At 50.2% G+C, this 21,971-nt stretch overlaps 5 protein-coding genes across 5 annotated transcripts; 1 reads left to right on the plus strand and 4 right to left on the minus strand.

Moving 5' to 3' along the window:
* Positions 1-1,506: 1,506 nt before the first annotated feature.
* Positions 1,507-5,720, minus strand: VTN77DRAFT_5589 (uncharacterized protein; the record flags this gene model as incomplete). The annotated part of the gene is made up of 2 exons (XM_069421773.1): positions 1,507-5,208; positions 5,277-5,720. The coding sequence occupies 2 exons, from the start codon at positions 5,718-5,720 to the stop codon at positions 1,507-1,509; spliced, it is 4,146 nt and encodes a 1,381-aa protein (XP_069276821.1).
* Positions 5,721-7,518: 1,798 nt separating this feature from the next.
* VTN77DRAFT_5590 (uncharacterized protein) lies at positions 7,519-8,116 on the minus strand (the record flags this gene model as incomplete). The annotated part of the gene is made up of 2 exons (XM_069421775.1): positions 7,519-7,785; positions 7,841-8,116. The coding sequence occupies 2 exons, from the start codon at positions 8,114-8,116 to the stop codon at positions 7,519-7,521; spliced, it is 543 nt and encodes a 180-aa protein (XP_069276822.1).
* A 2,515-nt stretch (positions 8,117-10,631) lies between these two features.
* Positions 10,632-14,025, minus strand: VTN77DRAFT_5591 (uncharacterized protein; the record flags this gene model as incomplete). The annotated part of the gene is made up of 7 exons (XM_069421776.1): positions 10,632-11,492; positions 11,547-11,744; positions 11,799-12,163; positions 12,214-12,538; positions 12,598-13,059; positions 13,119-13,394; positions 13,492-14,025. The coding sequence occupies 7 exons, from the start codon at positions 14,023-14,025 to the stop codon at positions 10,632-10,634; spliced, it is 3,021 nt and encodes a 1,006-aa protein (XP_069276823.1).
* A 2,319-nt stretch (positions 14,026-16,344) lies between these two features.
* VTN77DRAFT_5592 (uncharacterized protein) lies at positions 16,345-18,882 on the minus strand (the record flags this gene model as incomplete). Its single annotated transcript, XM_069421777.1, has 1 exon — positions 16,345-18,882. The coding sequence occupies one exon, from the start codon at positions 18,880-18,882 to the stop codon at positions 16,345-16,347; it is 2,538 nt and encodes an 845-aa protein (XP_069276824.1).
* Positions 18,883-19,320: 438 nt separating this feature from the next.
* Positions 19,321-20,253, plus strand: VTN77DRAFT_5593 (uncharacterized protein; the record flags this gene model as incomplete). The annotated part of the gene is made up of 5 exons (XM_069421778.1): positions 19,321-19,383; positions 19,435-19,447; positions 19,502-19,537; positions 19,597-20,022; positions 20,078-20,253. The coding sequence occupies 5 exons, from the start codon at positions 19,321-19,323 to the stop codon at positions 20,251-20,253; spliced, it is 714 nt and encodes a 237-aa protein (XP_069276825.1).
* Between the last annotated feature and the right edge of the window lie 1,718 nt (positions 20,254-21,971).

The following is a 21,971-nucleotide window of genomic DNA, read 5'->3' on the forward strand; positions in this document are numbered from 1 at the left end:
CCTCCCCCTTCTTCCCCCCGCCCCTTGGATTCGACCATGATATTGCTTCCCTGATACCAGCCTATTATTGTAAGGCAAGTAAGTAATGAGGTATTAATCATTAATAAATAAATGCCCTCGATCAAGTCTTTTGCCACCTAATTCCACCTCTCTGATCTACTGATCTATATATCTATAAATAAGAATTTAGCAACAAAAAGCTATCAAAACCATGATCTTATGATAAACTGGTTTGAAAGTATGTACAGGGCAATTTGGTAATTCTAGGTAATGTATGTACTGTACATACATACATTACTTAGTCTTACCACCCTTCACACTTACTTAAATAGGGTAAGATAGTTTAGGTTATCAGAGCCATATCTAGTAGATAGTATCTTTATTTTTATTTTAATTTTTTTAAAAAAGTCTTGAGCCCTTATAGTAAAATTACCTATGATAAGGTAAGCCCATAATGGTGCTACACTGCCTAGGTACCTAGACATAGAGGATGGATGGAGGATGGTCAAGGGGACGGGACGGGAAGGGATAGAGGGAATAAATAAGGTAGAATAGAATTATATTATTGATCATCAATCTGTCAACAGAAAACAAATAAGATGGCTGAATCTAAACTCCTAGTATGACATGAAAAATATATATATTATATTATATAGTAATAATTAGAAAAACGATCAAGAAATTTCAAGGAGATGAGAATGAGAAAAACAAGGCTGTTTTTTTTTATTTTTATACCCTGAAACAACAAGGGGTTGCTGATTAGTTTCCATCCATCTGCATCCATCTCCTTCCTTCGTTTTCGGGTACTTGCTTACTACGGAGTACCGAGGTAGGACTCCTAGGCGCTGACAATTTGATTATTTTATTTGAGGCAGGATAATAAAAAAATTCAGTTAGAAAAGGAGTAAGAAGGTACTATACTGTACTGTATTGTACTGTACAAAAGTAGGTAAATGGGCAAAACCACACCATACATACATAAATAAATAAACCTTAAGACTGAACTCGGTAGGTAGGTACTCTACACTTGGCAAGACAACAACAAGGAGGAGGTATCTATCATTATCTCGACCGATCGATCCAGAGAGAGAATAATATTGAAAGAAAGGGGGGGAAAAAACACTAAACTAAAGAAAAAAAAATAAATAATATCACAAGCAAGGGGTATACTTAGTTAGGATCACCGAACCGACCGACCTGCAAGATGTTGAACAGAAAATGAACGAAACAGGGGGGGAAATATATATACATATGTACTGTATGTACATGTATATGTGCAACACAAGGTAACAGAACAGAATAGGATAAGGTCGACAAGGTAATTCGTTCGATAGATTGATTAATCGATCGTTCAGAGGAGGAGGTCCGAGGAGCAAGCAAGCGTTAAATTATTAAAGCACAAAAATCCGTGACTAAGAAGAAATGACCCTGACCCTGACCCTAAACTTTCCGATTCAACCCTCGTGAATGCTCTTGCTGATTCCAGTCCAGTATCACCGTGTCTTCCTACGTTGACACAATCTGGACCTTCCCCGGCTCTTCACCCGTCTCCTTACCATCTACCTCCTGCATGCCGAGGATCCGCCACGCGCGACCCATCATGCCGTAGCCGCCCAGACTGACTGAGGGAGTTTTGGCGTGGGTGTTGCGATGAGAGGCGGTGGCTGCAGAGGCAGAGGCAGCGGAAGTAGACGAGGATTGCTGCGCCTGTCTCCGCTCCTGTTGCTCGCGCAGGGCTCGTTGGCGCTTCGCTTCTGCCATTCTCTCCTCTTCTCTCTCGCGGCTCGCGACGTCGTCTCTCCATTCAGCCCACCGCTCGAAGCGCTCCCGCTGTTGCAGGACCTGGTATTTGAACGTCGACTTCGTCGGCCGCCACGCGAGACGGCTAGCGCCGTCCTTAGGAAGCGTGGACTCCAGATCGGTAATCTTTGTCTCCTTTGCCAGTTTCAACAGATGCGTAAGCACGTCTCTGCTTTCGGCGGCGCGGTGGTACCGCGATTCCTGCTGTGCGCTGGGTTTGGCTTGCGTGAGCGGCGCTTCGAGCCACGAGTACGTGTCGACGGATCTCTGTACGGAGTATGGATCCAGTGTGCTCGCGCGATGGAGCTCTTCGCGCAGGAACCGTACTGCGGCCTGCAGGCTGCTGACTTCTGCGCGGAGCGCTTCGTTCTCGCGCATAGCGGCCAAGGAGGCTTCGCTGTCCACGACAACACCGCCAGCCGCGCCAGCACCGGCTGAGCCAGATGCTCTCTTCGCTCGTTCGAAACGCGATTTGTAATCGTCTCGCTCTGCCTCCATCGCTCGCAGATCTTTCGTCAATTTCTCCACAGTCTCCCGGAGCTGGCTCTCTTTCTCTTGCATCTGTTCGAATTTCTTCTCGAATTCCTTCGCCAGAGCAGCTTTCTTGTTGGCATCACGCATCCGCGCTTCCAGCAGTTCGACCTTCATCGACTGTTCCTCCAGGGTCTTGTCTTTCACGCCAAGAGCGGTCGACGCTTCACTCAGCTCGTTCTTCAATCGACGGATCTCCTCATCAGCGTCCGGAGATATCGTCTTGTTGGATTTGAGCTCCTCTGCCCGCAGCATCCAGGGGAAACGACCTCTTTCAAACTCGGCAGTATGCGACAAATCAGAGGAATGCGTGCTAAGCACTTCCAGATGACCGGTCAAAGCACGCAGTTTTCCACTCAGCAAGGAAAGCGCATCGTTACTCTCGCCGTCCGCAGCGGGCGCTTGAACCAAAGATAACGCCGTTTGTGACATGTTCTGCAAGATTTCAGGATAAGTAAACGGCTCCGTACGGCCTTCTTCGCTGAGCAGAAGGACGATATTCTCGCCCAGCTGACGCGCCAACTCCGACAGACTCTTGGCTGTCTCTTCAGTAGTTTCAAACGGTTCAGCCGCATCACCAGACAATGAGAGGGATCTCGATTGCAGTTCTTCAAGGGATTTAATCACTTTGCTGATCACCACCTTCAATCCCCGAGCCTGGCTGACCAGTGCATCCGTCTTATTGAAAAGAAACATGCCCTCCTCGTCATCCTCGGCCGGCGCGGGGAGCTTGGCTTGCAAATAAGTCTTGAGTCGGGATAGGGCTGAGGCCGTGTGCTCCAGATACGCCTGAATCAATACCGAGCGCATGTAGATCTCATCGGCATACGTCGCCAGCTCCACCGGAATGAGCGTTTCGGCGAGATGGGTCAACAGAGCAATGGATCTCTGCAGTTCTTCGGCGCATTTCTTCTCGTTGATTTCATTTTTCTTCAAAGCATCGATCCAGGAATTCAGCGTGCGCTCCACTGGTTCGAGCTCATACAACGCGCGTTCAAAGCTAGTAAATTGCTCAGGAGAGCATGAGCTCACAAACTTGTCGAACCGATCGCAGATGCATGAAATCCACAGCAGTTTCTCGAGGACATCGTACGACGTAAAAGCATTCTCCTGGACAGTTTGGAAACTGCTCTGGTCCGCCAGTCGTTCCCGAATCGTATTGCCCATCAGAGTTGCTTTGAACCCAACGCGCTTGACTCGGAGAAAGGCAAGAATGGAGTTCTTCTCGCCGTCAAAATACTCTGGCAGGTAGAGTTGCACAATGGACAGATGCCGAGCGGACTCCTCGGCCTCCATCCGGCCCAGCTCGATGTCAATCGTTTTCATCTGCGCCTTTTCGACGGAAGCTTGGAGTTTCATGTTGAGATCCATCATCGCTCTTGACCGCATCGATAGCTCGTTGGCTTCGGATTCCGTGATCTGTTGAGAGGCCCGCATATCCTCCAGATCGCTTTGCAGGTTAGCGACCAGTTCGCGGAAACGAGACAGCGTGTATTCCAAATCCTCGATGATCTCATCCTGCTGAGCGACCTTGCGAGACTGCTCGTTGAAGAGAGCCTCTCTATAGTCGAGTTCTTCCTGCAGCTGCTTCTCTACCTCGATGTGGTTCAGCTCCAACTCATCGTTGATTTCCTTCAAGCTCTCCAGGTCCTCGATGGCGGCTTTCAGCTCGTTGATTTCTTCCTGGTATCGCATGTTTTTGTCTGCCAGCTCTTCAATCATTTCTTCGGCGCCCAGAGCAGTCTCCAGCTGTTGCTTGAGGTCCTCCACGTTGGATTCAGAAGCCAATAGTTTCTCTTTAGTGGCTTCATACTGCGCCTTGACGGTCGCGTACTCCTCCAAGTCATCCTGCAGTTCCTTAATCTGATCTCGAAGCTCCGCTTCCGTTTGTTGGGTCATATCACGTAGACGGATCAGGGCCTCCCGAAGCCGTTCGTTAGTCTTCTCCATCTGCAGCCATCCCTGACTGGACTTCTCTTCCGGGCTCATCACTTGGCTCAATTCCTCATTCTCCTCCCGGAGGACTTCTACCTCCAACTCAAGCTCCTCCAGTTTCAGTTTCAAGGTCTGACATTCCATTTTGAGGGCCTCGGCCACCTCTTCGGCCATCTCCTTGTCGAGAGTTGCCAGTTCAAGGATTGTTTCGTGCTCCGCCTGCTGTCTTTCTGACTCCTCGAGCTTCGTTTCTGCCTCCTTTAATTTCTTGCGCAATTCTGTCAGCTCGGCCTGTTGTGGCTGATATTTGGTCTGCAGCTTCTGAATGATTCCCTCGAATTTATCTCTCTCAGCCTGAAGCCTCTCGAGATTCTTCAGCTTCTCTCGGTCCTCGGCTCTCTTCTTTTCCATCACTTTCAGTTTGGTCTTGAGATCCTCCAACTCCCTCGCGAGCGCTGCGCTTTGCTGCGAACCCCGCTGCGATGGAGTCGAGGAGAGGCCTGGACGAGACGAAGCTGCCCTGTGTGCTCCAGCCTGCTTAGGCGTAGCTTCTGGAGACGAAAGGACATCTGACTGGGTCTCTCCTTCAGCATCCTGCGACGATTCAATTGTGGGACTCACGTCAGACGGAGCACTTGTTCGACTCTCCGTTTCTGACGATTGCCCTTTCGCAGCAGCCGGCCGCAGGGAAAGGCGCTTCGCCGGTCCCATTCCTGCGGAGCCCGTGCCAGGACTGCCAGGCTTGCCCAGCTTACTTTGCGACCCTATCAGCGACTGGCGTGATGTTCTTGATGCTGCTGCAGCACTCGGTGGTGACGGTCCCATTGAGGCTCTGTTTCCGACACCGGGTCTGGGTTTGGCTACGGTAGCTGAGGGTTTACCGCTAAAGGAGGCTGGCCGAGAGGGATGGCCCAATTGCTTCGTAGGTGACTTTGTTGGGGACTATAAAACAGCAATCGTCAGCGGGACATCAACATCAACTTTTCTTGTAGGAACCACCGTTGTCATACTCTAGGAGTCCGCGATGAGGGAGCCGCTCTTGAAGCGGACGAGGTACTGGGCCCACTCGCACTGTTGCGCTTTGGAGCTGTTGAAGACAGACTTCCACTTGTTCTCTTTACCGCGCTGCTGGGCCCTGACGCAGAGCCGCTCTGGGACCTGCCCGCAGGAGCGCCATTGCCGCCCGGTTTGGACAACTGTTTACTCTCGCGCCTGGGTTGTTCGCTGGGCGCGATGACGGCCGCGACAGCGGAAGGCCTGATAAACATGCCGAAGCCATGTTCGCAGTCAAAATACCGCTCCCCTTGCACAGAGCCATCGTTCTTTCCAGTCGGTTCGTCGAGCTCGACTCCAATCCACTCTCCAGGGGCGAAATGCGTCGACCCGACAAAGCGGACCGTCGCTTGACGGCCGTCCAGCAGGCTGACTACCTGGCCGGGAGAGAGGTCAGCCATGGTGGAAGAAACAAAGCATCAGCTCATCCGAATAATACTGCTCAAAGCCAGTCAGCGACGCAAAGAGCGGAGAGATGCTGACTGGTGAATTGACTGGTGAGCTGAAGAGTCCTTGAGGTTGCTGGAGTTTGTATGGAGAGTTCCTGTTCAGGAGTGCCAAGCCCAACGAACACGCGATGCCGCGCGAGTCGGAAGTCCACCTTGGCGTGGTTGCCTGAGGCAGTAATGATCGAGAAGGCAACACACCTGCATATTCACACTCAATTCACTCAAAAATATTACTTATTCAAAAAATACTATATATAAAGGGAAATTTTAAAATAGATTTTCACCAAGAAAATTGGTCAAATTAACTTTTTTATATAGAAATTTGTCTACCTATAGCCTATAATAATAATAATAATAACTTCCAAAATTTCCTAAAAAATATTTATATCTAAAGATGAACCTCGTAATATTAATTATTTTTTCTAAATAAAAATTATACAGTCTGTTCTCTTAAGACCATTTTTATTAAAAAAAATGTTGGTTGATCAATTTTGATTTGATTTAACTAAACGAGGAAGGTTGGATAACTAGACTAATTAAACGACGATGGTTGAGTTGACACTGACTGAAGAAGATGAAAAAAAAAATCTAGGGAGAAAGAATCTAGGGCAGATTATATTATATTATATGGCCAAATCCTGGCTGGGGATCTGATCCACCCGGCTTCTATCTCCTTCCTGACATTGTGTGCTTTCATGGGTGAGCTGCTAGAAACTGACAGACAGCACTGAAACGGACAGAATCAAAAGGGAAAGCGCCGATGATGAAGTTCAAAGCTTACCATCAGTAATCCTCAACTATGGTCACTATTGACCCCCTTCAACGGAATATGAAGGGGTGATGATGGGATTATAATACCCGAACCGGTTGTAAGGGTCATACTTCTCCTTGGCCGCGCGCAGCCTCTGCAACCGCCACGGCTCATACCCATATATCTGCTCCAGCGGCTCTTCGCCAAACGCATAGTTCACATACACGGTCTTTTTTCTCCCGGGCTGACCGTCGGCCCACAACTGGCGGATTCGCTGACCGAAGGCTATACCTGCCTCATCTAGCGAGCTGTTGGGAGGATATGTGATAAAGGTGAGGCTTACACCAGTCAGCTAAACTCTGTGCCAGTGAAGGAAACGGAACATACGTGACGAGGTTATCTTCGCGATAAGGATAAGCGGTCGATGCCGGGTCGACAGCCCTCACGCCTCCGAGGGAGTAACCTTCGAAGACGATGATGGAGAGATTGTAAGCGGGTGTCTCGATCGTCTGATTTTTGAAAAAGTCGTAGACCTGCCGGTTGGCCGTGATGTTATAGGTCAGGAGGCCAATGGAAAATTGCAGATGAGTCAGGCCATCTTGAACACCGGATTGCTGGAGCCGGTCCCCGTCGCGTCTGGGATGTCAGGATAGGGGATGGAGCCCTGCACGCTCGAGGCAGGGCCCAGAGCGGTGAACGAGGCGATAAATGGAGCCGCTTGCTGGGCGGTCCCAGCGTAGTAAAATGTCAGGATAATCACAGGCTGGTAGATTAGCAGTGTTGCAACGTGAGGTTGCGGGAGATGCTCGAATTCAACCTACCTCGGTGGTGCTGACTTCGGGGACCCAGGCAAACTGGCCATCGTTCGCCAACTCCTTCGGCTGACTGGCCACCTGGGCATTCAGCTCTTCGAAAAGGGGCTCCAGCTTGTCCTGCGTGAAGAAATATTGGATGTAGGACCATTCGTCCACCATGCGGGGATGAATCTGCACGTGGAAACTAGTCACAATGCCGAACTTGTGGCCGGCTCCGCGCATCGCCCACCAGAGATCTGGATACGAGTCTGCAGAGACCGTGATGGCACTTCCATTGGCCAACACCACATTCATCGAAAGCAACCCGTCGATGAACAGGCCGTAGAAACCCTCGTAGCGGTTGAAGCCACCACCCAGCCCAGGGCCCATAACCCCAACACAACCGCTTCGTGGAACCGTGGGCCCGATTCACCGCAAGGAATGGGAGGTCATAGGAATTAGCGTACTTGACCTGTGGAGAGTCAGCCATATTTGACAACAAACAGAGGAACAGGAGATGTCTTTACAATAGTCTGAACATCTTGTTCGGTTCCGGGCTCCACAACCACGATGAAGCCAGGGTGGTCGTATTCCTGCAAACAAGCCGTCGCGTTTGCAAATCGAGAGTCACCTTGCGTAAAGATGGTGGCATTGGGGGACAGTTTTGGTCCAAGTTGACGAACAATATCAGCCGGACTTGGGGGAGAGGGAGTATCTCGTGCAATGTTGAAAGGATAGAGGGCCGTAACGGTTGGCAGCGCAACTATATTGAACGAGAAGAGCAACGATGATGAGACGCGCATGACGGGCATGAAAAGAGCGAGGTTGTCCCTACAATGAGTTCAAAAGAAGCGATATAAATTCTAGGCGTTTTACATGCCTGCTGTCGTGGCGAACCGTCCTCAAAATAGGGGAAGCACCGAAAAAAAGGGTCCCCAAGCTCATTCTTGCACTTACGACGCGCTTCCCACTCTAGACATGATCTAGAAGCAATGAGCAGGGAAAAGAAACGTCACGCCCGGCAGGATACCACGTGCTCCAGGTCGGTAATTAAAAGCGGCCCCATTTGAAATATGGGGTCAGGGCAGCAGGCTTGTGAGACTGCCATGGGCAGGATAATGCAGTTTAATTCGATGCAGAGAAGACTGAGACAGTACTCTTGACTCGCAAGCAGGGACAGGAGCTCAAGCAGGCGAATGATGTCGGTCTCAGCTCAGCAATCTCCTTCGTTCAGCACGCGCTGTGCTGCTCCACAAATCATCCCGCTGACCTGGGAGGAGCTGCTCATGGCAAGAAAACGGCAGTGAATGTGCAGACCAACTGCTGCAGGACCTGCCATCCGGGGGAAAACTCTTCATTGGGCTGGGTAACTGCCGGCAGGTGGCTCCAGTGATCTGAGGCTGAGCACCTCTAGACGGTTCGATCTGCTCCTCAGAGCTCTGTCTGGCATCACTCTCAAATCCTTCGACCCATCCGGAATGCTCGGAATACGCGACGTGGGTGGATGCGGTAGACGATGAGGATACCGCTTGAGGCCAGTGTATCCTATCCTCATTCGATGACAGACGCGGCTGACTTCCTCCTCATCGAGACTCGAGGACCGTGTGTAATCCTCACCGACGACTCGGACCATACAGGGAGCCTTTCTCAGTCCATTCAATGCCCATGTGGATAGAATGTTCGGGTGCAAGCGAAGGAGCTTCAGACCAATGTGATGTGATTCGAGTTGCAGCCGCTGCACGCTCAGGGATCCCGATCAATCATTTTTGAATTCAAGTCGCACAAGGCAAACTGGACGGGCGGTATAACGTCGGCAAGTTTCCCTTGTGGCTAGTAGCCTATGCCAGGTACAACCTTCAACAGCTGCCAGGGCAGGGTCTCACGCTGGATCAGGCGGTCCTCGATCTCTGGCCAGCTCTATACCAGCCTGTCTCGCGTTCTGAATGTCCGTCCTCTCTGATCTGATATTCGATTCGATTCGCATCCTGCGCAACCCAGAAGACAGACTTTGACTTGATACTTCAACATTAAATGTGGTATATATATATATATATATATATCGTGATCTGCTCCCGCAGGAGTGAAGGAGTAACTCCGCATTTGAGTGATACAACCAGTTGACTTTTGCTTTTTTTTCCTTATTATTCTGTTGATATGATGTCTGTGTTGGTGATGTCGGTCAGCTCCCACGGGCAATATCACGTGACCTGAGCGAGCCCCTGACAGATCTCACCTCCACTCAAGCATCTACCTAGTAGATAGATAGTCAATATACCTAGGCTCTTTCTTAGTGTCCTGCGGCTTTTTTCCCCCCATGGAACAAAGAAGAAAAAGGGCTAAAACTTCTTCTACTTCTGGCGTACAGAATACTCGGTGGGGAGAGGAAACTACTCAGGCCCTATGTAGTATCTACACACCCGGAGAGAGAGAAACGTGCGCATTATGGATAAATTCGCACCCAAGCAGATGAGATAATCTCTATCCATTTAAATAGCTTCTTGTCTAATTTTTTTAAAAAAAAAACCATTTTTTCCCTTTTTTTTGGTCTGTAGTGGTATCTTTAAGAATCTGGAGGTCATGCCATGGGCTTTCCTTTCATCAAAAAAATGTTGATCCAACAAGTTTTATAAAAGTCCCAAGAAGCTGGTCAAATTGAATTGAATGGAGCGAGTGAATGAGTGGCTTTGATTCCACCCTCTCATCAACTCACTTGCATCATTTGCATCTGGTGCGGTCTTGGGATATCAACATTGACAGAAGTTAAAAACAGCAAAACAGCATACAGACTCCAGTCTTGAACGCCCGAAACTTCAACAAATCAATCAACAAAGACATCACAGCCGGAACAGGGATATCGATATTTCTCAACATTTCCTTGGTATCATTCCTTTGCTTGCTTGCAAAAATTGAAAAATTGAAAAAAGAAAAAAAATCAAATCAAACGGACCGGACCCTCTTTCCCCCCAAACCCCAAGCTATAATAATAATCCGCGGACTTGGCGTTACCATTCGTAGCATAGAACATGATTGGAACAGATAGATAGATAGCATCTCACATAACAAGAGTCAGATATAACAAAACGCCGAGTCCAGTCGTCGGGTTCGTTTTTGTTTTTTTTTTTGTTCTTGAGTGGAGTAAATCTGTCATGGATTCACATCCTCTCTTTTTCTCTCCGACGTTCTTCTTCCTGCAAGCCATTCCCTTAAAAATTTCACTTTCCCGTGGTATCAAAATGGAAATGTCAAACAACAACAAAACAAACCGATAGAATAACAAACAAGGGTATATTGCTGCAAATTGGTATCTCTCTTTTTTCTTCAACGTGGTGGCCCAATAGGAGCCGGGTATCCAGAAGTAGAGTTCGAAGTACTAGGACGACCGCTATCAAAAGACGCGCGCGGGTCATGCTTCGGGGTCATATCACCGGGCGCAGTGCCGAAAGGGAACTTGGTGTCAAAGCGAGCTGGCCAGCCATTGCTGCTGCTGTGGCTGTGGGAACTCCCGACAGCGTGTAGATCTTCTTCAGGAAGGTTGACGCCCGAGTCATTCCATGGATTGCGATAGCCGCTGTCGCGGGACTCCATGGAGACGAGGGACGCCTTTGACGCGTTGCTGGACGCATGTTTAAAGAACGACGAGCCCGGCGAGGCAGAGTGGTTTTTGCGACCGATGAAAGACGAAAACGATGAAATACTGCCGGGCTTCCGGAGCCGTTCAAAGATGGATCCACGCTCACTGGCATCATCCGCGAAATTGGGCCGAGTCGGCGAATCTGTGACGATTGGAGCAGGCGCATGCTGCAAGAGCTTGGAATCGAAGAACGGCAACGACTCCTCGAAAGAGTCTGATTTAGGGCGGGGGATAGCGCCCTTGACGGTTGTGGCGTCTAGTCCGTGGGCGACCAGACGAGAGATCAAGAAATCAATAGCGTCTTTGAGCCCGCCGGCGTTATTTCGCGTGTAGCCGAGCAGAACTCGATCCTCTGGAGGCGGTAAAGTGGGAGATACGGGCTCATCCGCAGATTTGGGGAGGTCTGCAGAGGTATCGACGGTAGCGTCCACTTCATACTGCTCCTTGAGCTTCCCACGAACGTCCTTAAGGAATTCGGGAGACTTGAAGAACTCCCGAAGCTCTGCTGAACTCTGGAAGGAGAGCTCGTGACTTTCAGGCACCATTCCCTAGGTAACCAGTCAGTCACGTTCATCTGAAGGTAGCAATCCGCTGCATCTTACCAAGAAAGCATCGACGGCCTGGGGAACTTGATATTCAGGACCGGAGATCGTGATGACATCGCTCGCAAGCTCAGTACTCGGGAACTCGATCTTGCAGTTCCATTTCTTCTCGAGCTCTTCAATTTCGCGCATCCGGGTTAGGAGCTCGCGGTGGTACAAGCGGTTGACAAGGACTGTTTCCGAGACATATTCCGCATCCTGCTCCAAGTTAATGCGCGACCTTTTACAAGAAATTATCGGGATCAGACTTACAACTTTCTCGACCATATCCATGATCTCCTGTTTGACAAGATCCAGACTCTGGGCGTTTCGAGCGGGAGTACGACAGATGACATTGTCAACCTTGATATCATCATCGTCCTTGCCGATACCGCCCCGATCCATGGCGTTGGAGAACTTGACGAAGACAGAGTATTTCTTCATAATCCGTTGAATGTGTTGGCCACCGATGCCAATGATCCGCTTGTGATACTGATCCGGGACATGGAAGGAGATAGACGCCGGCATCTCCTGTTCGACCAGATCCAGCCCATTTTTGGTAGCCTCGTATTGGGTGCCGCAGACATCGATATAGAAGTTATACTCATTGAAGCCGTCAAATATGATTTGAACGTTGCCTGGAAGATGTCAGTTCACGTATCCGGTTGCTGCCCAGGGAAGAACGCACTCTGCCCCATGATCTTGTTGATCTTGCCATTCTTCTTGCCGCTCACGAATTCCTTGTGCTCATTGGCAAGCTCAATCTTGACGCGAATCTGGTACGGGCTTCGATTGACAAAAGGAATCTGGTTGATGACCATCATTGCCGCCTTGACCGCATCGTCCGATCCATTGATGCTGAAGGTGAGGTTTTCAAAGCTGACTTCGGCCCCGGAGTTGGTGCAGATATCGGACAGCATGGTCCGAATATCCGCAGGAGTAGGAGAACGCATGCCACCCTGGGTCGGGTCCGGCATGACGATCCACCACGATGCGCTGTAGAACTGGCCCGCCTGGAAAGAGGATGGTTAGCATCTGGTGCCACGCAAACTAAGAAACAGCTGGAACATACCAGAGCCATGATCTCCCGCACGGTCCGCTCAACGTGGAGGACTTCCGTGCCCTGAACTCGAACGAGACCGCGCTGGCTTCCCAGCTGGGGGAACAGCACGTAAGAGCCATTGGCCTCCATCACCTTGCGGACCTTATCCAGACGGTCAAGAAGGATGTTGTCGATCTTGCTCGCGGAGAGGACGACGTCCTTGACGTAGATCTTCACGCCCATGACCAGTTCTCGGAGCTTCTGCTTGGCCCGGGCGATATTCTCTGGGTTTTCTGCGGTGATGTAGACCTCATCTTCACTACGACGATTGGCGCCTGGTGGCGTATAGCCGAAGATCCGGGGGAAGGGTGGAGGAAAGTAGATGGCGGTATTCGTCGCGGCTTCGATCATCTTGATATTCTTGCGCGTACGGCCACAGACGAGAGTGTGCATAGTCAATTCCAGTTTCATGGCATCCACGTGTCGTTTCAGCTACGCGATGGTGGTCAGTCACTATCAGAAGACACCCGGGGTGAAAGACATGGACTTACAATTTGATCAATCATGATGAGCAGTCTCGTCTTCGCATGTTCAGCACTCTCCATATCGCCGTAGATGGCCACCCGAAAGCGATTGTCCAAACCATTCTCGTACCCATACGAGGAAACAACCGCACTATCGGCATCGAGCATCTTGGGGCTGAGGAGAAAAATATCCGCACCCGTATAGGCTGCAAGGGTATCCAGATGCTCGAGAACACTGGTACGGATCCCTCTGGTTGTCGCATCCATGATCAGGTGCTGGTCCACATCCACGGTCGCACAGCGCTGCAGGGGACATCATATTAGCGGCATGTCGCTCGAGCGTGACGACGAGAAGGGCGTGGAGGGGAGATGGTTCAAGGAGAAAAAAAAAACTACGAACCAAAGAGATGGGAGTCTCGTTGAGAATCCTGGCTCTCATCTTGCGCACCGTCTCTCCGTCGCCCGAGAGACAAACGTTGGTGACGAGCCCCTGCGGCCGTCGTTGTAATGTAGGCACAATCTTGGGCTCGGACGTCGTCACGGTAGCCTCTAATCGGCCTCCACTGGTTTCACTGACATGTCGACACAATCGTCGGAGCGCCTCGACGTTGTTGACGTGTACGGGCAGCTGGTGGATCGGGGTGCCCTCGGGGGTGCCCTCGGGAAAGGTCCAGCGCTGGAGGGCGCCGGGACTGGCGTGTATTATATCCTCGACATCCGGACCGGCAAGATTGGAGGAGAAGGGGACATTGAAGGACAGGTTAACGGTGGGATCAACGGGGGTGGGAGGGGTCAGCGGCGGAGCACCGTGCGGTCGTCGTAAGGACTGCTGCGAAGCGGGAATGTCGGCGTGCGGGCGCGACATCCCAAAGGCGGGCGTCATCCGCTCCCAGCCATGGCGAGCCTGGCCCGTGAAATTGGAGATCTTGTGCATGCTGCCAGAGCGGATGGTTGCTTCTTCCGGCCCCCTGGACTATGAGCAAGTCGAGGGGAGAAGGGGAAGAGGGAGAGGAGGAAGAGGAATAAGCAGCAGCAGTAAAAAACGGAAAAAGCAAAAGGGAGGGGAAGAAGGGCAGGGAAAGAAGAGAAAGAGGAAGAGGAAGGGGAAGAGGAAGGAGAGCCAGATTGAAGGGTGGAGCGATGAGACGGATGACAGAAGAGGGTGGTCGACTCGAGCGAGAGACGGCGAGAGAGAGTCGGGAGGAAGGCAAGAGAGGCAGGTGTTAGGTGTGGTTAGGTAGGCGTTTAGCTGTTAGGCTGGGCGGTTTAGGCGGACGGCGAGGGCAGCTCAGTCAGATCTCGGGGCTGACCCGGGTGGGCTGGCTCGCTGGCGGCAACCAAATTCCTGTCGCCAGGTTGCAGGACAAGCAGTGTCCGGGCTTTTCACGATCGACAGGATAGGTCAAGACAAGTCAGAGTCAACAGGTGGTGGGTGAGGATGCTGGAGGACGGGTGGGGGAAGGAAAGAAGAGAAGGCCTGTCCGTTGAGCTCACTAGATCGATCGTACTAAGCAAGTTAATGAACAACCTGGTGATGCCTAGCCGGAACCTGGAAACTTCGCGAGCAACAGAGAGAGGAGAGAAGAGGGGCGAAGGAGATGGAGCTCCAGCAGCTGCAGTCCAGCCGGGGTTGGCTCGGGTTTGACGGGACCACCGTGGATAGGCATTTATTTAGTTCACCATTATGAAGCTTCAGAAGGATACAATCATGAAGGTAAAACCACAATTCATTACTCCGTACTTGACTTTACTCTACGCAAAGAATTACGATCAGTTCCAGTCCATGACTGGCCCCTGTTCTGCTGATCTATCGGAGAGTATCAGCAAAACTCAAGATCGACGACGCACATACGTAGTGGGATGGATTTTCTGTCCGTTGAATTCTTGACACTTTGGACCAGCTTTCCCGCCGTCAACCCTATCAGGCTCGCTCCAGCCCTGTTCAACGGCCCACGAGCGATGACTGTAAGCCTGCCGTGACAGACGATCAGGTGTTTGTACTGGCCACGGAACCCTGTCGTCAGAGTGAGAGTGGAGGCTGGCGTCGACGACTCGACGGGCAGTGCTGGGCGACCGGGGTAATCGGAGCGACGAGGCAGTGTGAATGAATGGAATGGGAGCAAGGGTCACTCCGCAGCTGGCTCGACCTCGAGTTGCTGAACCCTGCGCCTCCCGACTGGATCCCTTGGGGGTGGATCGGCTGGATGCCGATGATAGGCACAGTCTCAACGGACGGCAGACGAGGAAATCAGCCACATGGGTTCGACGGACGGACTGCCGATAACGCTAGTCCATGTAAAATGTGGCCGTTGGAACTCTGACCTTGCCAGTGAGAGAGAGACTGACACATTGACACTTAGCCCTGTCCTGCTCTGCGAGACGACGGGAGGAATGCGGGACGCCAATCCACAGCCCAGGCCAGGACGGAGAATGGAATGGACGCTTGTCGCACAGCCAACAACAGCAGCAGCAGCCGAAGCAGAAAAAAAAATGCCACGAAGAGGTATGAATGGATGATCTACATACAGAGTACAGCACATCCATACAGTTCGATCGTCCAAAAATCCTGAAAGCTTGACCCGTATCTCGTGATGCCTGTTTCGGAAATCACGTGAGGCATGAGATCCCGCGAATTCCCATCACCATCACCGTCACGCGGGATGGGAGGGAAGAGTAACCACGATCATGGTCCTAATCACTTGATACGGTAATGATGATGTTGAATGGTGATGATGATGAGTGTCCCGTGGTTTCTCTCGGAGTCCAGCCCCGAGTCGTTTTCCCCGGCCGGTGCGAACTTGTTTCAAACGTGCCATCCCGGTCTAGCCGGCCAGCCGAGAATCAGGAGATATAACTAATTATGATGACAGTGACGAGGACCCTGTGAGAAATTAATAAAAGAACAGGTGATGATATATTAAATAGATCGTCACTCATTATTATTTAATTACTATCAATGCCAAATGCAATCAAAGGAAGAAACAAGACCGTCGAGAAGCTAATCAACTCGGCAATTGCAAACAAATCTCATAGAGATAATTATCATCTAGGAAATAGAGAAGCTCCCACTGTCGCAGAAATGAAATACAAATCTTCTCGTGAGCTTCATGCCGGATTACTTCCTGCTCTTCCTATATCCTGATATGATAATTGTCGATTGAGAAAGAAACCCTCAAAAACGCCACCAAGTGATAGACTGCTACTGTACATACAAGAAAGAAACGTATGGCGATTCAGGTCACCTTTCAGCCGCTTAATATCGTTGAGGGACCCGGTGGACAACCTCCCCGGTCCCGTCAAGAACTATCCGGCCCGCATCCTCATCGTCGTAGTACCGTTCGTCACGCACCGGCCGCATTGAAGTATACACCGGGCGATCCATGTACTCCCGCTGCGGTCGGGGTTCCTCGTCCACATAGCTGACCTCGCGCCCACCGGGTCGCACACTCTGCACTCGATGGACCTCCCGCGGCTCCTCGTAGCGGGTAGCAGGCGGCCGCACACTGGACATCCGAACCAATCGTTCTCGGGGGATCTCATGGTCCTCAACGTAGGTAGAGTGCCTAGGAGCATAGTCAACCACGACGCTGCTGCTGCGGTATGCGGGCTCTCGCTCAGCAACCGGACGATACGGCCGACGCTCTTCCACAACACCTCGCGGGTAGTCAACAACCCGGCGATAAGTAGTTTGTGGAGGCGGCGGCATGTCGTGGACATATCTCCGATCGCCATAAGGATCGTCCACAATCGACGTGGCTCGGACGCTTCCGTTGCGTATATGGGCTCGTTCATTGTAATCCTCCACCTTCGCCACTCGACTTGGAGGAGGCGGCATGGTGCAGACCTTCGGGGCTGGGACTGTCTCATAATATTGATTTCCATGCTCGTCGACCACAATCCGCCGTTGTCGCGGTGGTGGCGGCTCTTCATCCACATATGTTTCACGGAACCCGGGGGATGGGGGGAGCTCATCGACCGGTGCATAGCGTCTCGGGTAGGACGGGATCGTTTCGTCGTAGTATCTAGGTCTCTCGTAATAAGTGGGACGTTCGACCACGGCGTACGACGAAGCCCGCATCGAACGGGGATGGACGCCTCCTGCAGGTTCTGCATATTCGCGAGATAACACCTCAGGATGTCGCGCGTGATGCAGACTGGCAACGCGCCTCAGATCCTGAGTATCCCGGGCAGGCCTCCGCGAACTCATGCGGGAAACAGTACGAGCAATATTGGCCTCAACGGGAGCGTCATAGTCGCGAGCGTTGTTGCCATATCGATCCAATTCGTAGACGGGTTCCCTGGAAATCGCTTCTCTCCGGTCAATGGACGGTGTATAGCGAGGGGATGCGATATCAATGTAAACCGGACGTTCTTGAGGCTGTCGACTCCTACCCTGCGAAGCGGGTGGAACGTCGGCAAACGGAGGCGGCGAGACGGGTTCCTGCTTGATATATGGCTCAGGAGACTCTGCGGCATGTCTTCGTTCCCGGGATTCCTGCAGCCGCCGACGCTTGCGAGGAATGAGTTGTTCTGGACTGGTACGTCCCGAATACGGATCGGTGGAGACACGTTCCGGGCGATAGTCCTGCTGAGCAGACCTCAGCTGGTGCACGGATGGGACTTTGGCCATGGCCAGAGGAGAGACTCGGGAAGGCTGGGGAGCTGCAGGAGAGGTTATATGGTTTCTCACAATTCTCACGTCACTTGCTGGAGAATATGATCGCTGACCCATCCGGGTTCTCTCAGCCGGCCGTTCATAGGATCGTTTTCTGGGATTCAACGCTTCGCGCCGATGGTATTCATGGTGATCCCTGTTGTCCACTGGGGGTATAACTGGCTCCGGGGGCGAGTACTCTGGTTCATCAAGCGGCTCCTCTGGCTCGCGAGGCACAGCATACTTATCTGCATGTGCAGCAGGGACCGCAGCGCTAAGTGACTGCTTTTGACTCTGAGGGAGGATAGGTTTGTCAGTAGCATTGTAAAGAGAACCTTGCGTATCCGTGTCAGTGACACCAGGCTCAGCGGCCTCAGGCCGTGGTAATCCATCTGAACGACGGCCTACGGTGACATCAGCCGGCAGGGCTCCCTCCGTATCCTGAGGGCGAACCAGTCGCTCCGACTCCGACGAGGCTGGTTCATGTTGGGGAGAGTCGGGAGCTCTACTAGAGTAGAAGGAATTCTCGTCGAAGGAGTCGCTGGGGACGGTTGTGCCATTAGCGCCGTGAACATCACTAGGTGGTGGAAGAGGCTTAACAATCTCCAGGGCCTTATTCAAGACATCTGTCACGTCGAAGTCGGGCCTCGCTTCCTGAGCGGAAGCCTTCTGCCTCGCTTCGAGCCTTCTCTGTTCCAGTTGTTCGCGTAACATCCTCTCCACTCTCTGCCGTTGGAGTTGGATTTCCGCCCTGACCAGGTCATCGGATTTGGTCAAGAAAATAGGATCGATCTCTGACGTAGGCTTCGGGGCTACACGCGTAGACACAGAAGGAGCGGTGGAAGCACTAGTAGCAGTAGACGCTGCCTGTGAAGTGGCAGGCCCGGACTTGGACTGAGGCGTCCCAGAAGGCTCAGCTGAAGCTGTCGTGGTAGTGGGAGTCTGAAGCGTCCGAGAAGGGACCTTGCGAACAAACTGTGGGGGAACCTTCAACCTGGGGTGAGTTCCAGCAAAAATCTCGTCACTGATTCTCAAGATCTTCTCATACTCCTTGACCTCGTCAACCGGAGGCAGCGCACCTGGCGCGCCCGTGACGGGGACAGGAGTCTCATTAGCAGCCATGACTTCGGTGCTCATGGGTGCAAATCTGACGAGCAGTTACACCTCAGTAGGGGGCAGATTCTCAGCTGGCACGACACACCAGCAGTTGCACTTGCCGCTGATGAATGAACTGAGTGGATGTCCCCTCAATTATTGTTATTATCCATTCAGCAGGACAGGGGACAAAACGGTGAGTTACGTGTGTAACGAGTGTTAATGAGGTGGTTGGCGGGAGCTAGTGTCCTTGTGGCCAAGTGTTCCTGCCTGAGGTTGCAAAACATTCCCCCACCTGCAGTATGACTCCAACCCGCAGCGTTTCTTTGCAAACCACCAATCATTCCTTCCAAGCCTTGTCATAGATTGTTTTCTTTTTTTTTTCTTTGATATATTTGCTTGGTCTCTCGTGTTGTCCTTGTCATAGAAGTCTTTTTGTTAGAACTTCTTTCTCTCACATTACACTCATTGTCGACTACCATGGCAACCCAAGAACCTCCTACTGATACCAGGCCGGTTTTCTTTTTCGACATTGATAACTGTGTATGTGCATTAGTCCTGCAGCTGTCGCCGAAATGCTAATTCTGTGACCAGCTGTATTCCAGAGGTCGGTTGTCTCGATAATTGAGATACGCTGGCAGAAACTGAAAGCAATTTCTAGCTACGAAGATTCATGATATCATGCAAGATCTAATTGGTATTTCATATTAATTCCGGTGATTTTGGCCTGTATCTTCTTTAACATGATACCTGCAGACAGGTTTTTCGTCAAACATCTATCGTTGAGCGTTGAAGACGCAACCATGCTCCACAAAAAGTATTATCGAGAATATGGTCTCGCCATTGAAGGTCTCACTCGTCATCATAAGATCGATCCACTGGAGTTCAACCGCGAGGTGGATGACGCCTTGCCGTTGGATGACATCCTGAAGCCGGATCCGAACTTGCGGAAATTGCTTGAGGATATCGACCGCTCCAAGGTAAAGTTGTGGCTCCTGACGAACGCCTACGTAAACCACGCGAAGCGGGTGGTGAGGCTGTTGGGGGTGGACGACCTCTTCGAGGGGTTAACCTATTGCGATTATTCGCAGCCCCAGCTGGTCTGTAAGCCAAACCCGGAGATGTGGGAGAAGGCAGAGAAGGAGGCAGCGGCACCGAGCATTGAAAGTTGCTATTTTGTCGGTCTGTATATCGTGCTTCTGAGTGACGGCAACAGAACTAATGGCAATTTTCACAGATGACTCTCATTTGAACTGCAGACATGCAGAGGCCCGGGGGTGGACCGTCATCCACCTGGTCGAGCCTCAGTTACCAACACCAAGGATTCCGGCGTGCAAATACACAATTCGCTGTCTCGAGGAGCTTCGAGAGCTGTTCCCTCAATTTTTCAAAAGCACGCAAAGCACGACATAGAAAAGCTTGTCTCAGTGATAGAGGAAGGACGGGAGGATCGCCCGCTATAATGTATTATGCAGTATAGTTTCGGCTAATGACCTTGTATTGTACATAGGTATAAGCTTGAGATACCTGACAGAACGCATTGCTCGTTAATTGTAGTCTAGTTTGCATGGCTCGTCTGTCTGCGACATCTGGGAGTGTACTAGGTACGTACAGATAGAGTGAAAAGAACAGAAAATTATTTAAAAGAAAAATAATAATAATGAAAATGGATTAAAGGACGCAGATGTGGATATAGATGTTGTGTCCATGATAGTAATATAGTAATAAATCAGTTTATATAGATAGATATATATATATATATATATCACAAATCCTTTGGCAGACGCCGGTCAATCACACTCGTAAATGGCCTCCTCCTTCAGCAAGGTATGTATATGTACATACCTAGGTACCTAACTGAAACGAATGGGAGTCATCAAAGACAGAAATGGATCACCGAGAAGCCCCAAAGAAAGACCACTGCAGAATAGAAGACCTACCTAGAAGGCAGATATCCGTCAACGTTTTCAGATCTCCACTGGTTAATTAATCGGTACTAACCTGGCTTGGGAAAACTGATTGAAGCTGAGCTCAGCTGGAAGGGAAGTCTGAAGTCTATCTACATAGGATAGGCACCTAGGTAGTAGGTACCGTCTTTTCACTGACAAAAAATTCACCAAATCGAGCACGAGCACTCCTTTTTTCAATCAAAACGTACAATGCAGCTTCTGTTTGTTCCAGTATGGCTGATAGGTATCTCAGCCCGTGTTGACATTATTACCTACCTAGGCAGGTAGGTACCTATTCGGCGCCAACCTTCCTTGGAAGGGCAATCAATCGGTTAGTTCAGGTTAAAATAAATAAATAGAGAGATATATATATGGTTTCATATTTACCTATTAGAAGAATATACTATATTATATTATACGAATTTCAGTCTGAAATATATAAAATACTGTTTAAGGGTTCAATATTTTTTTTTCAAGGATGAATCTCTCTCCCTCTCTCTTTTTTTTTTTCAGGGGATGGACTTCATTCAGGAGACTGGTGACCTTGTAGTACTGTATGTAATATACTCTGCTCTGTAGATATAGGTATATATATAGGACGCGATCAACCTGACTGACTGACTGACTAACAATAATATCTACGATCCTATTTCCTATACGTTTTGACGACGACGCGCGCGGGTACAAGTATCTACATAGTTATAATTACTTAGAATCATGATCTGACGTGTGTATTTAGCCTGTGCTTATCTTCCTTTATTATCTTTTGTGATTTATATTGCTTACTATTACCTAAGGTATGTATGACTTCTGTTGTATGACGGAAACAACAAAAAAGACAATTGAATGAAACTTAAAAAATTGAAGAAAGGACAATAAATTTCTCACAAAGCTAACTAGCTACATACACATATTAATTACTGTATGATTAATACAATATTAATAGTATATGTGCATGCATGTGTGTAATGCAAATAAATCACCATTTCTCTGCTTGATTGATCAATTGACTGATTGACCCCCGTGGTTTCATGACAAAACAACAGAAAAATAAAAAAGAATATAATAAGGGAAATGATAAGGAAAATGATTATTCGATTCCATGCGCTGAGCGGACAATAAAAGGAAATATACACAATCAATCAACTCATTTTGCAAGTGCGGATAAAAAAAAGGAGATCC

The sequence above is a fragment of the Rasamsonia byssochlamydoides genome, assembly GCF_041956645.1.
Source record: "Rasamsonia byssochlamydoides strain NRRL 3658 unplaced genomic scaffold VTN77scaffold_40, whole genome shotgun sequence".
Taxonomy (NCBI): domain Eukaryota; kingdom Fungi; phylum Ascomycota; class Eurotiomycetes; order Eurotiales; family Trichocomaceae; genus Rasamsonia; species Rasamsonia byssochlamydoides.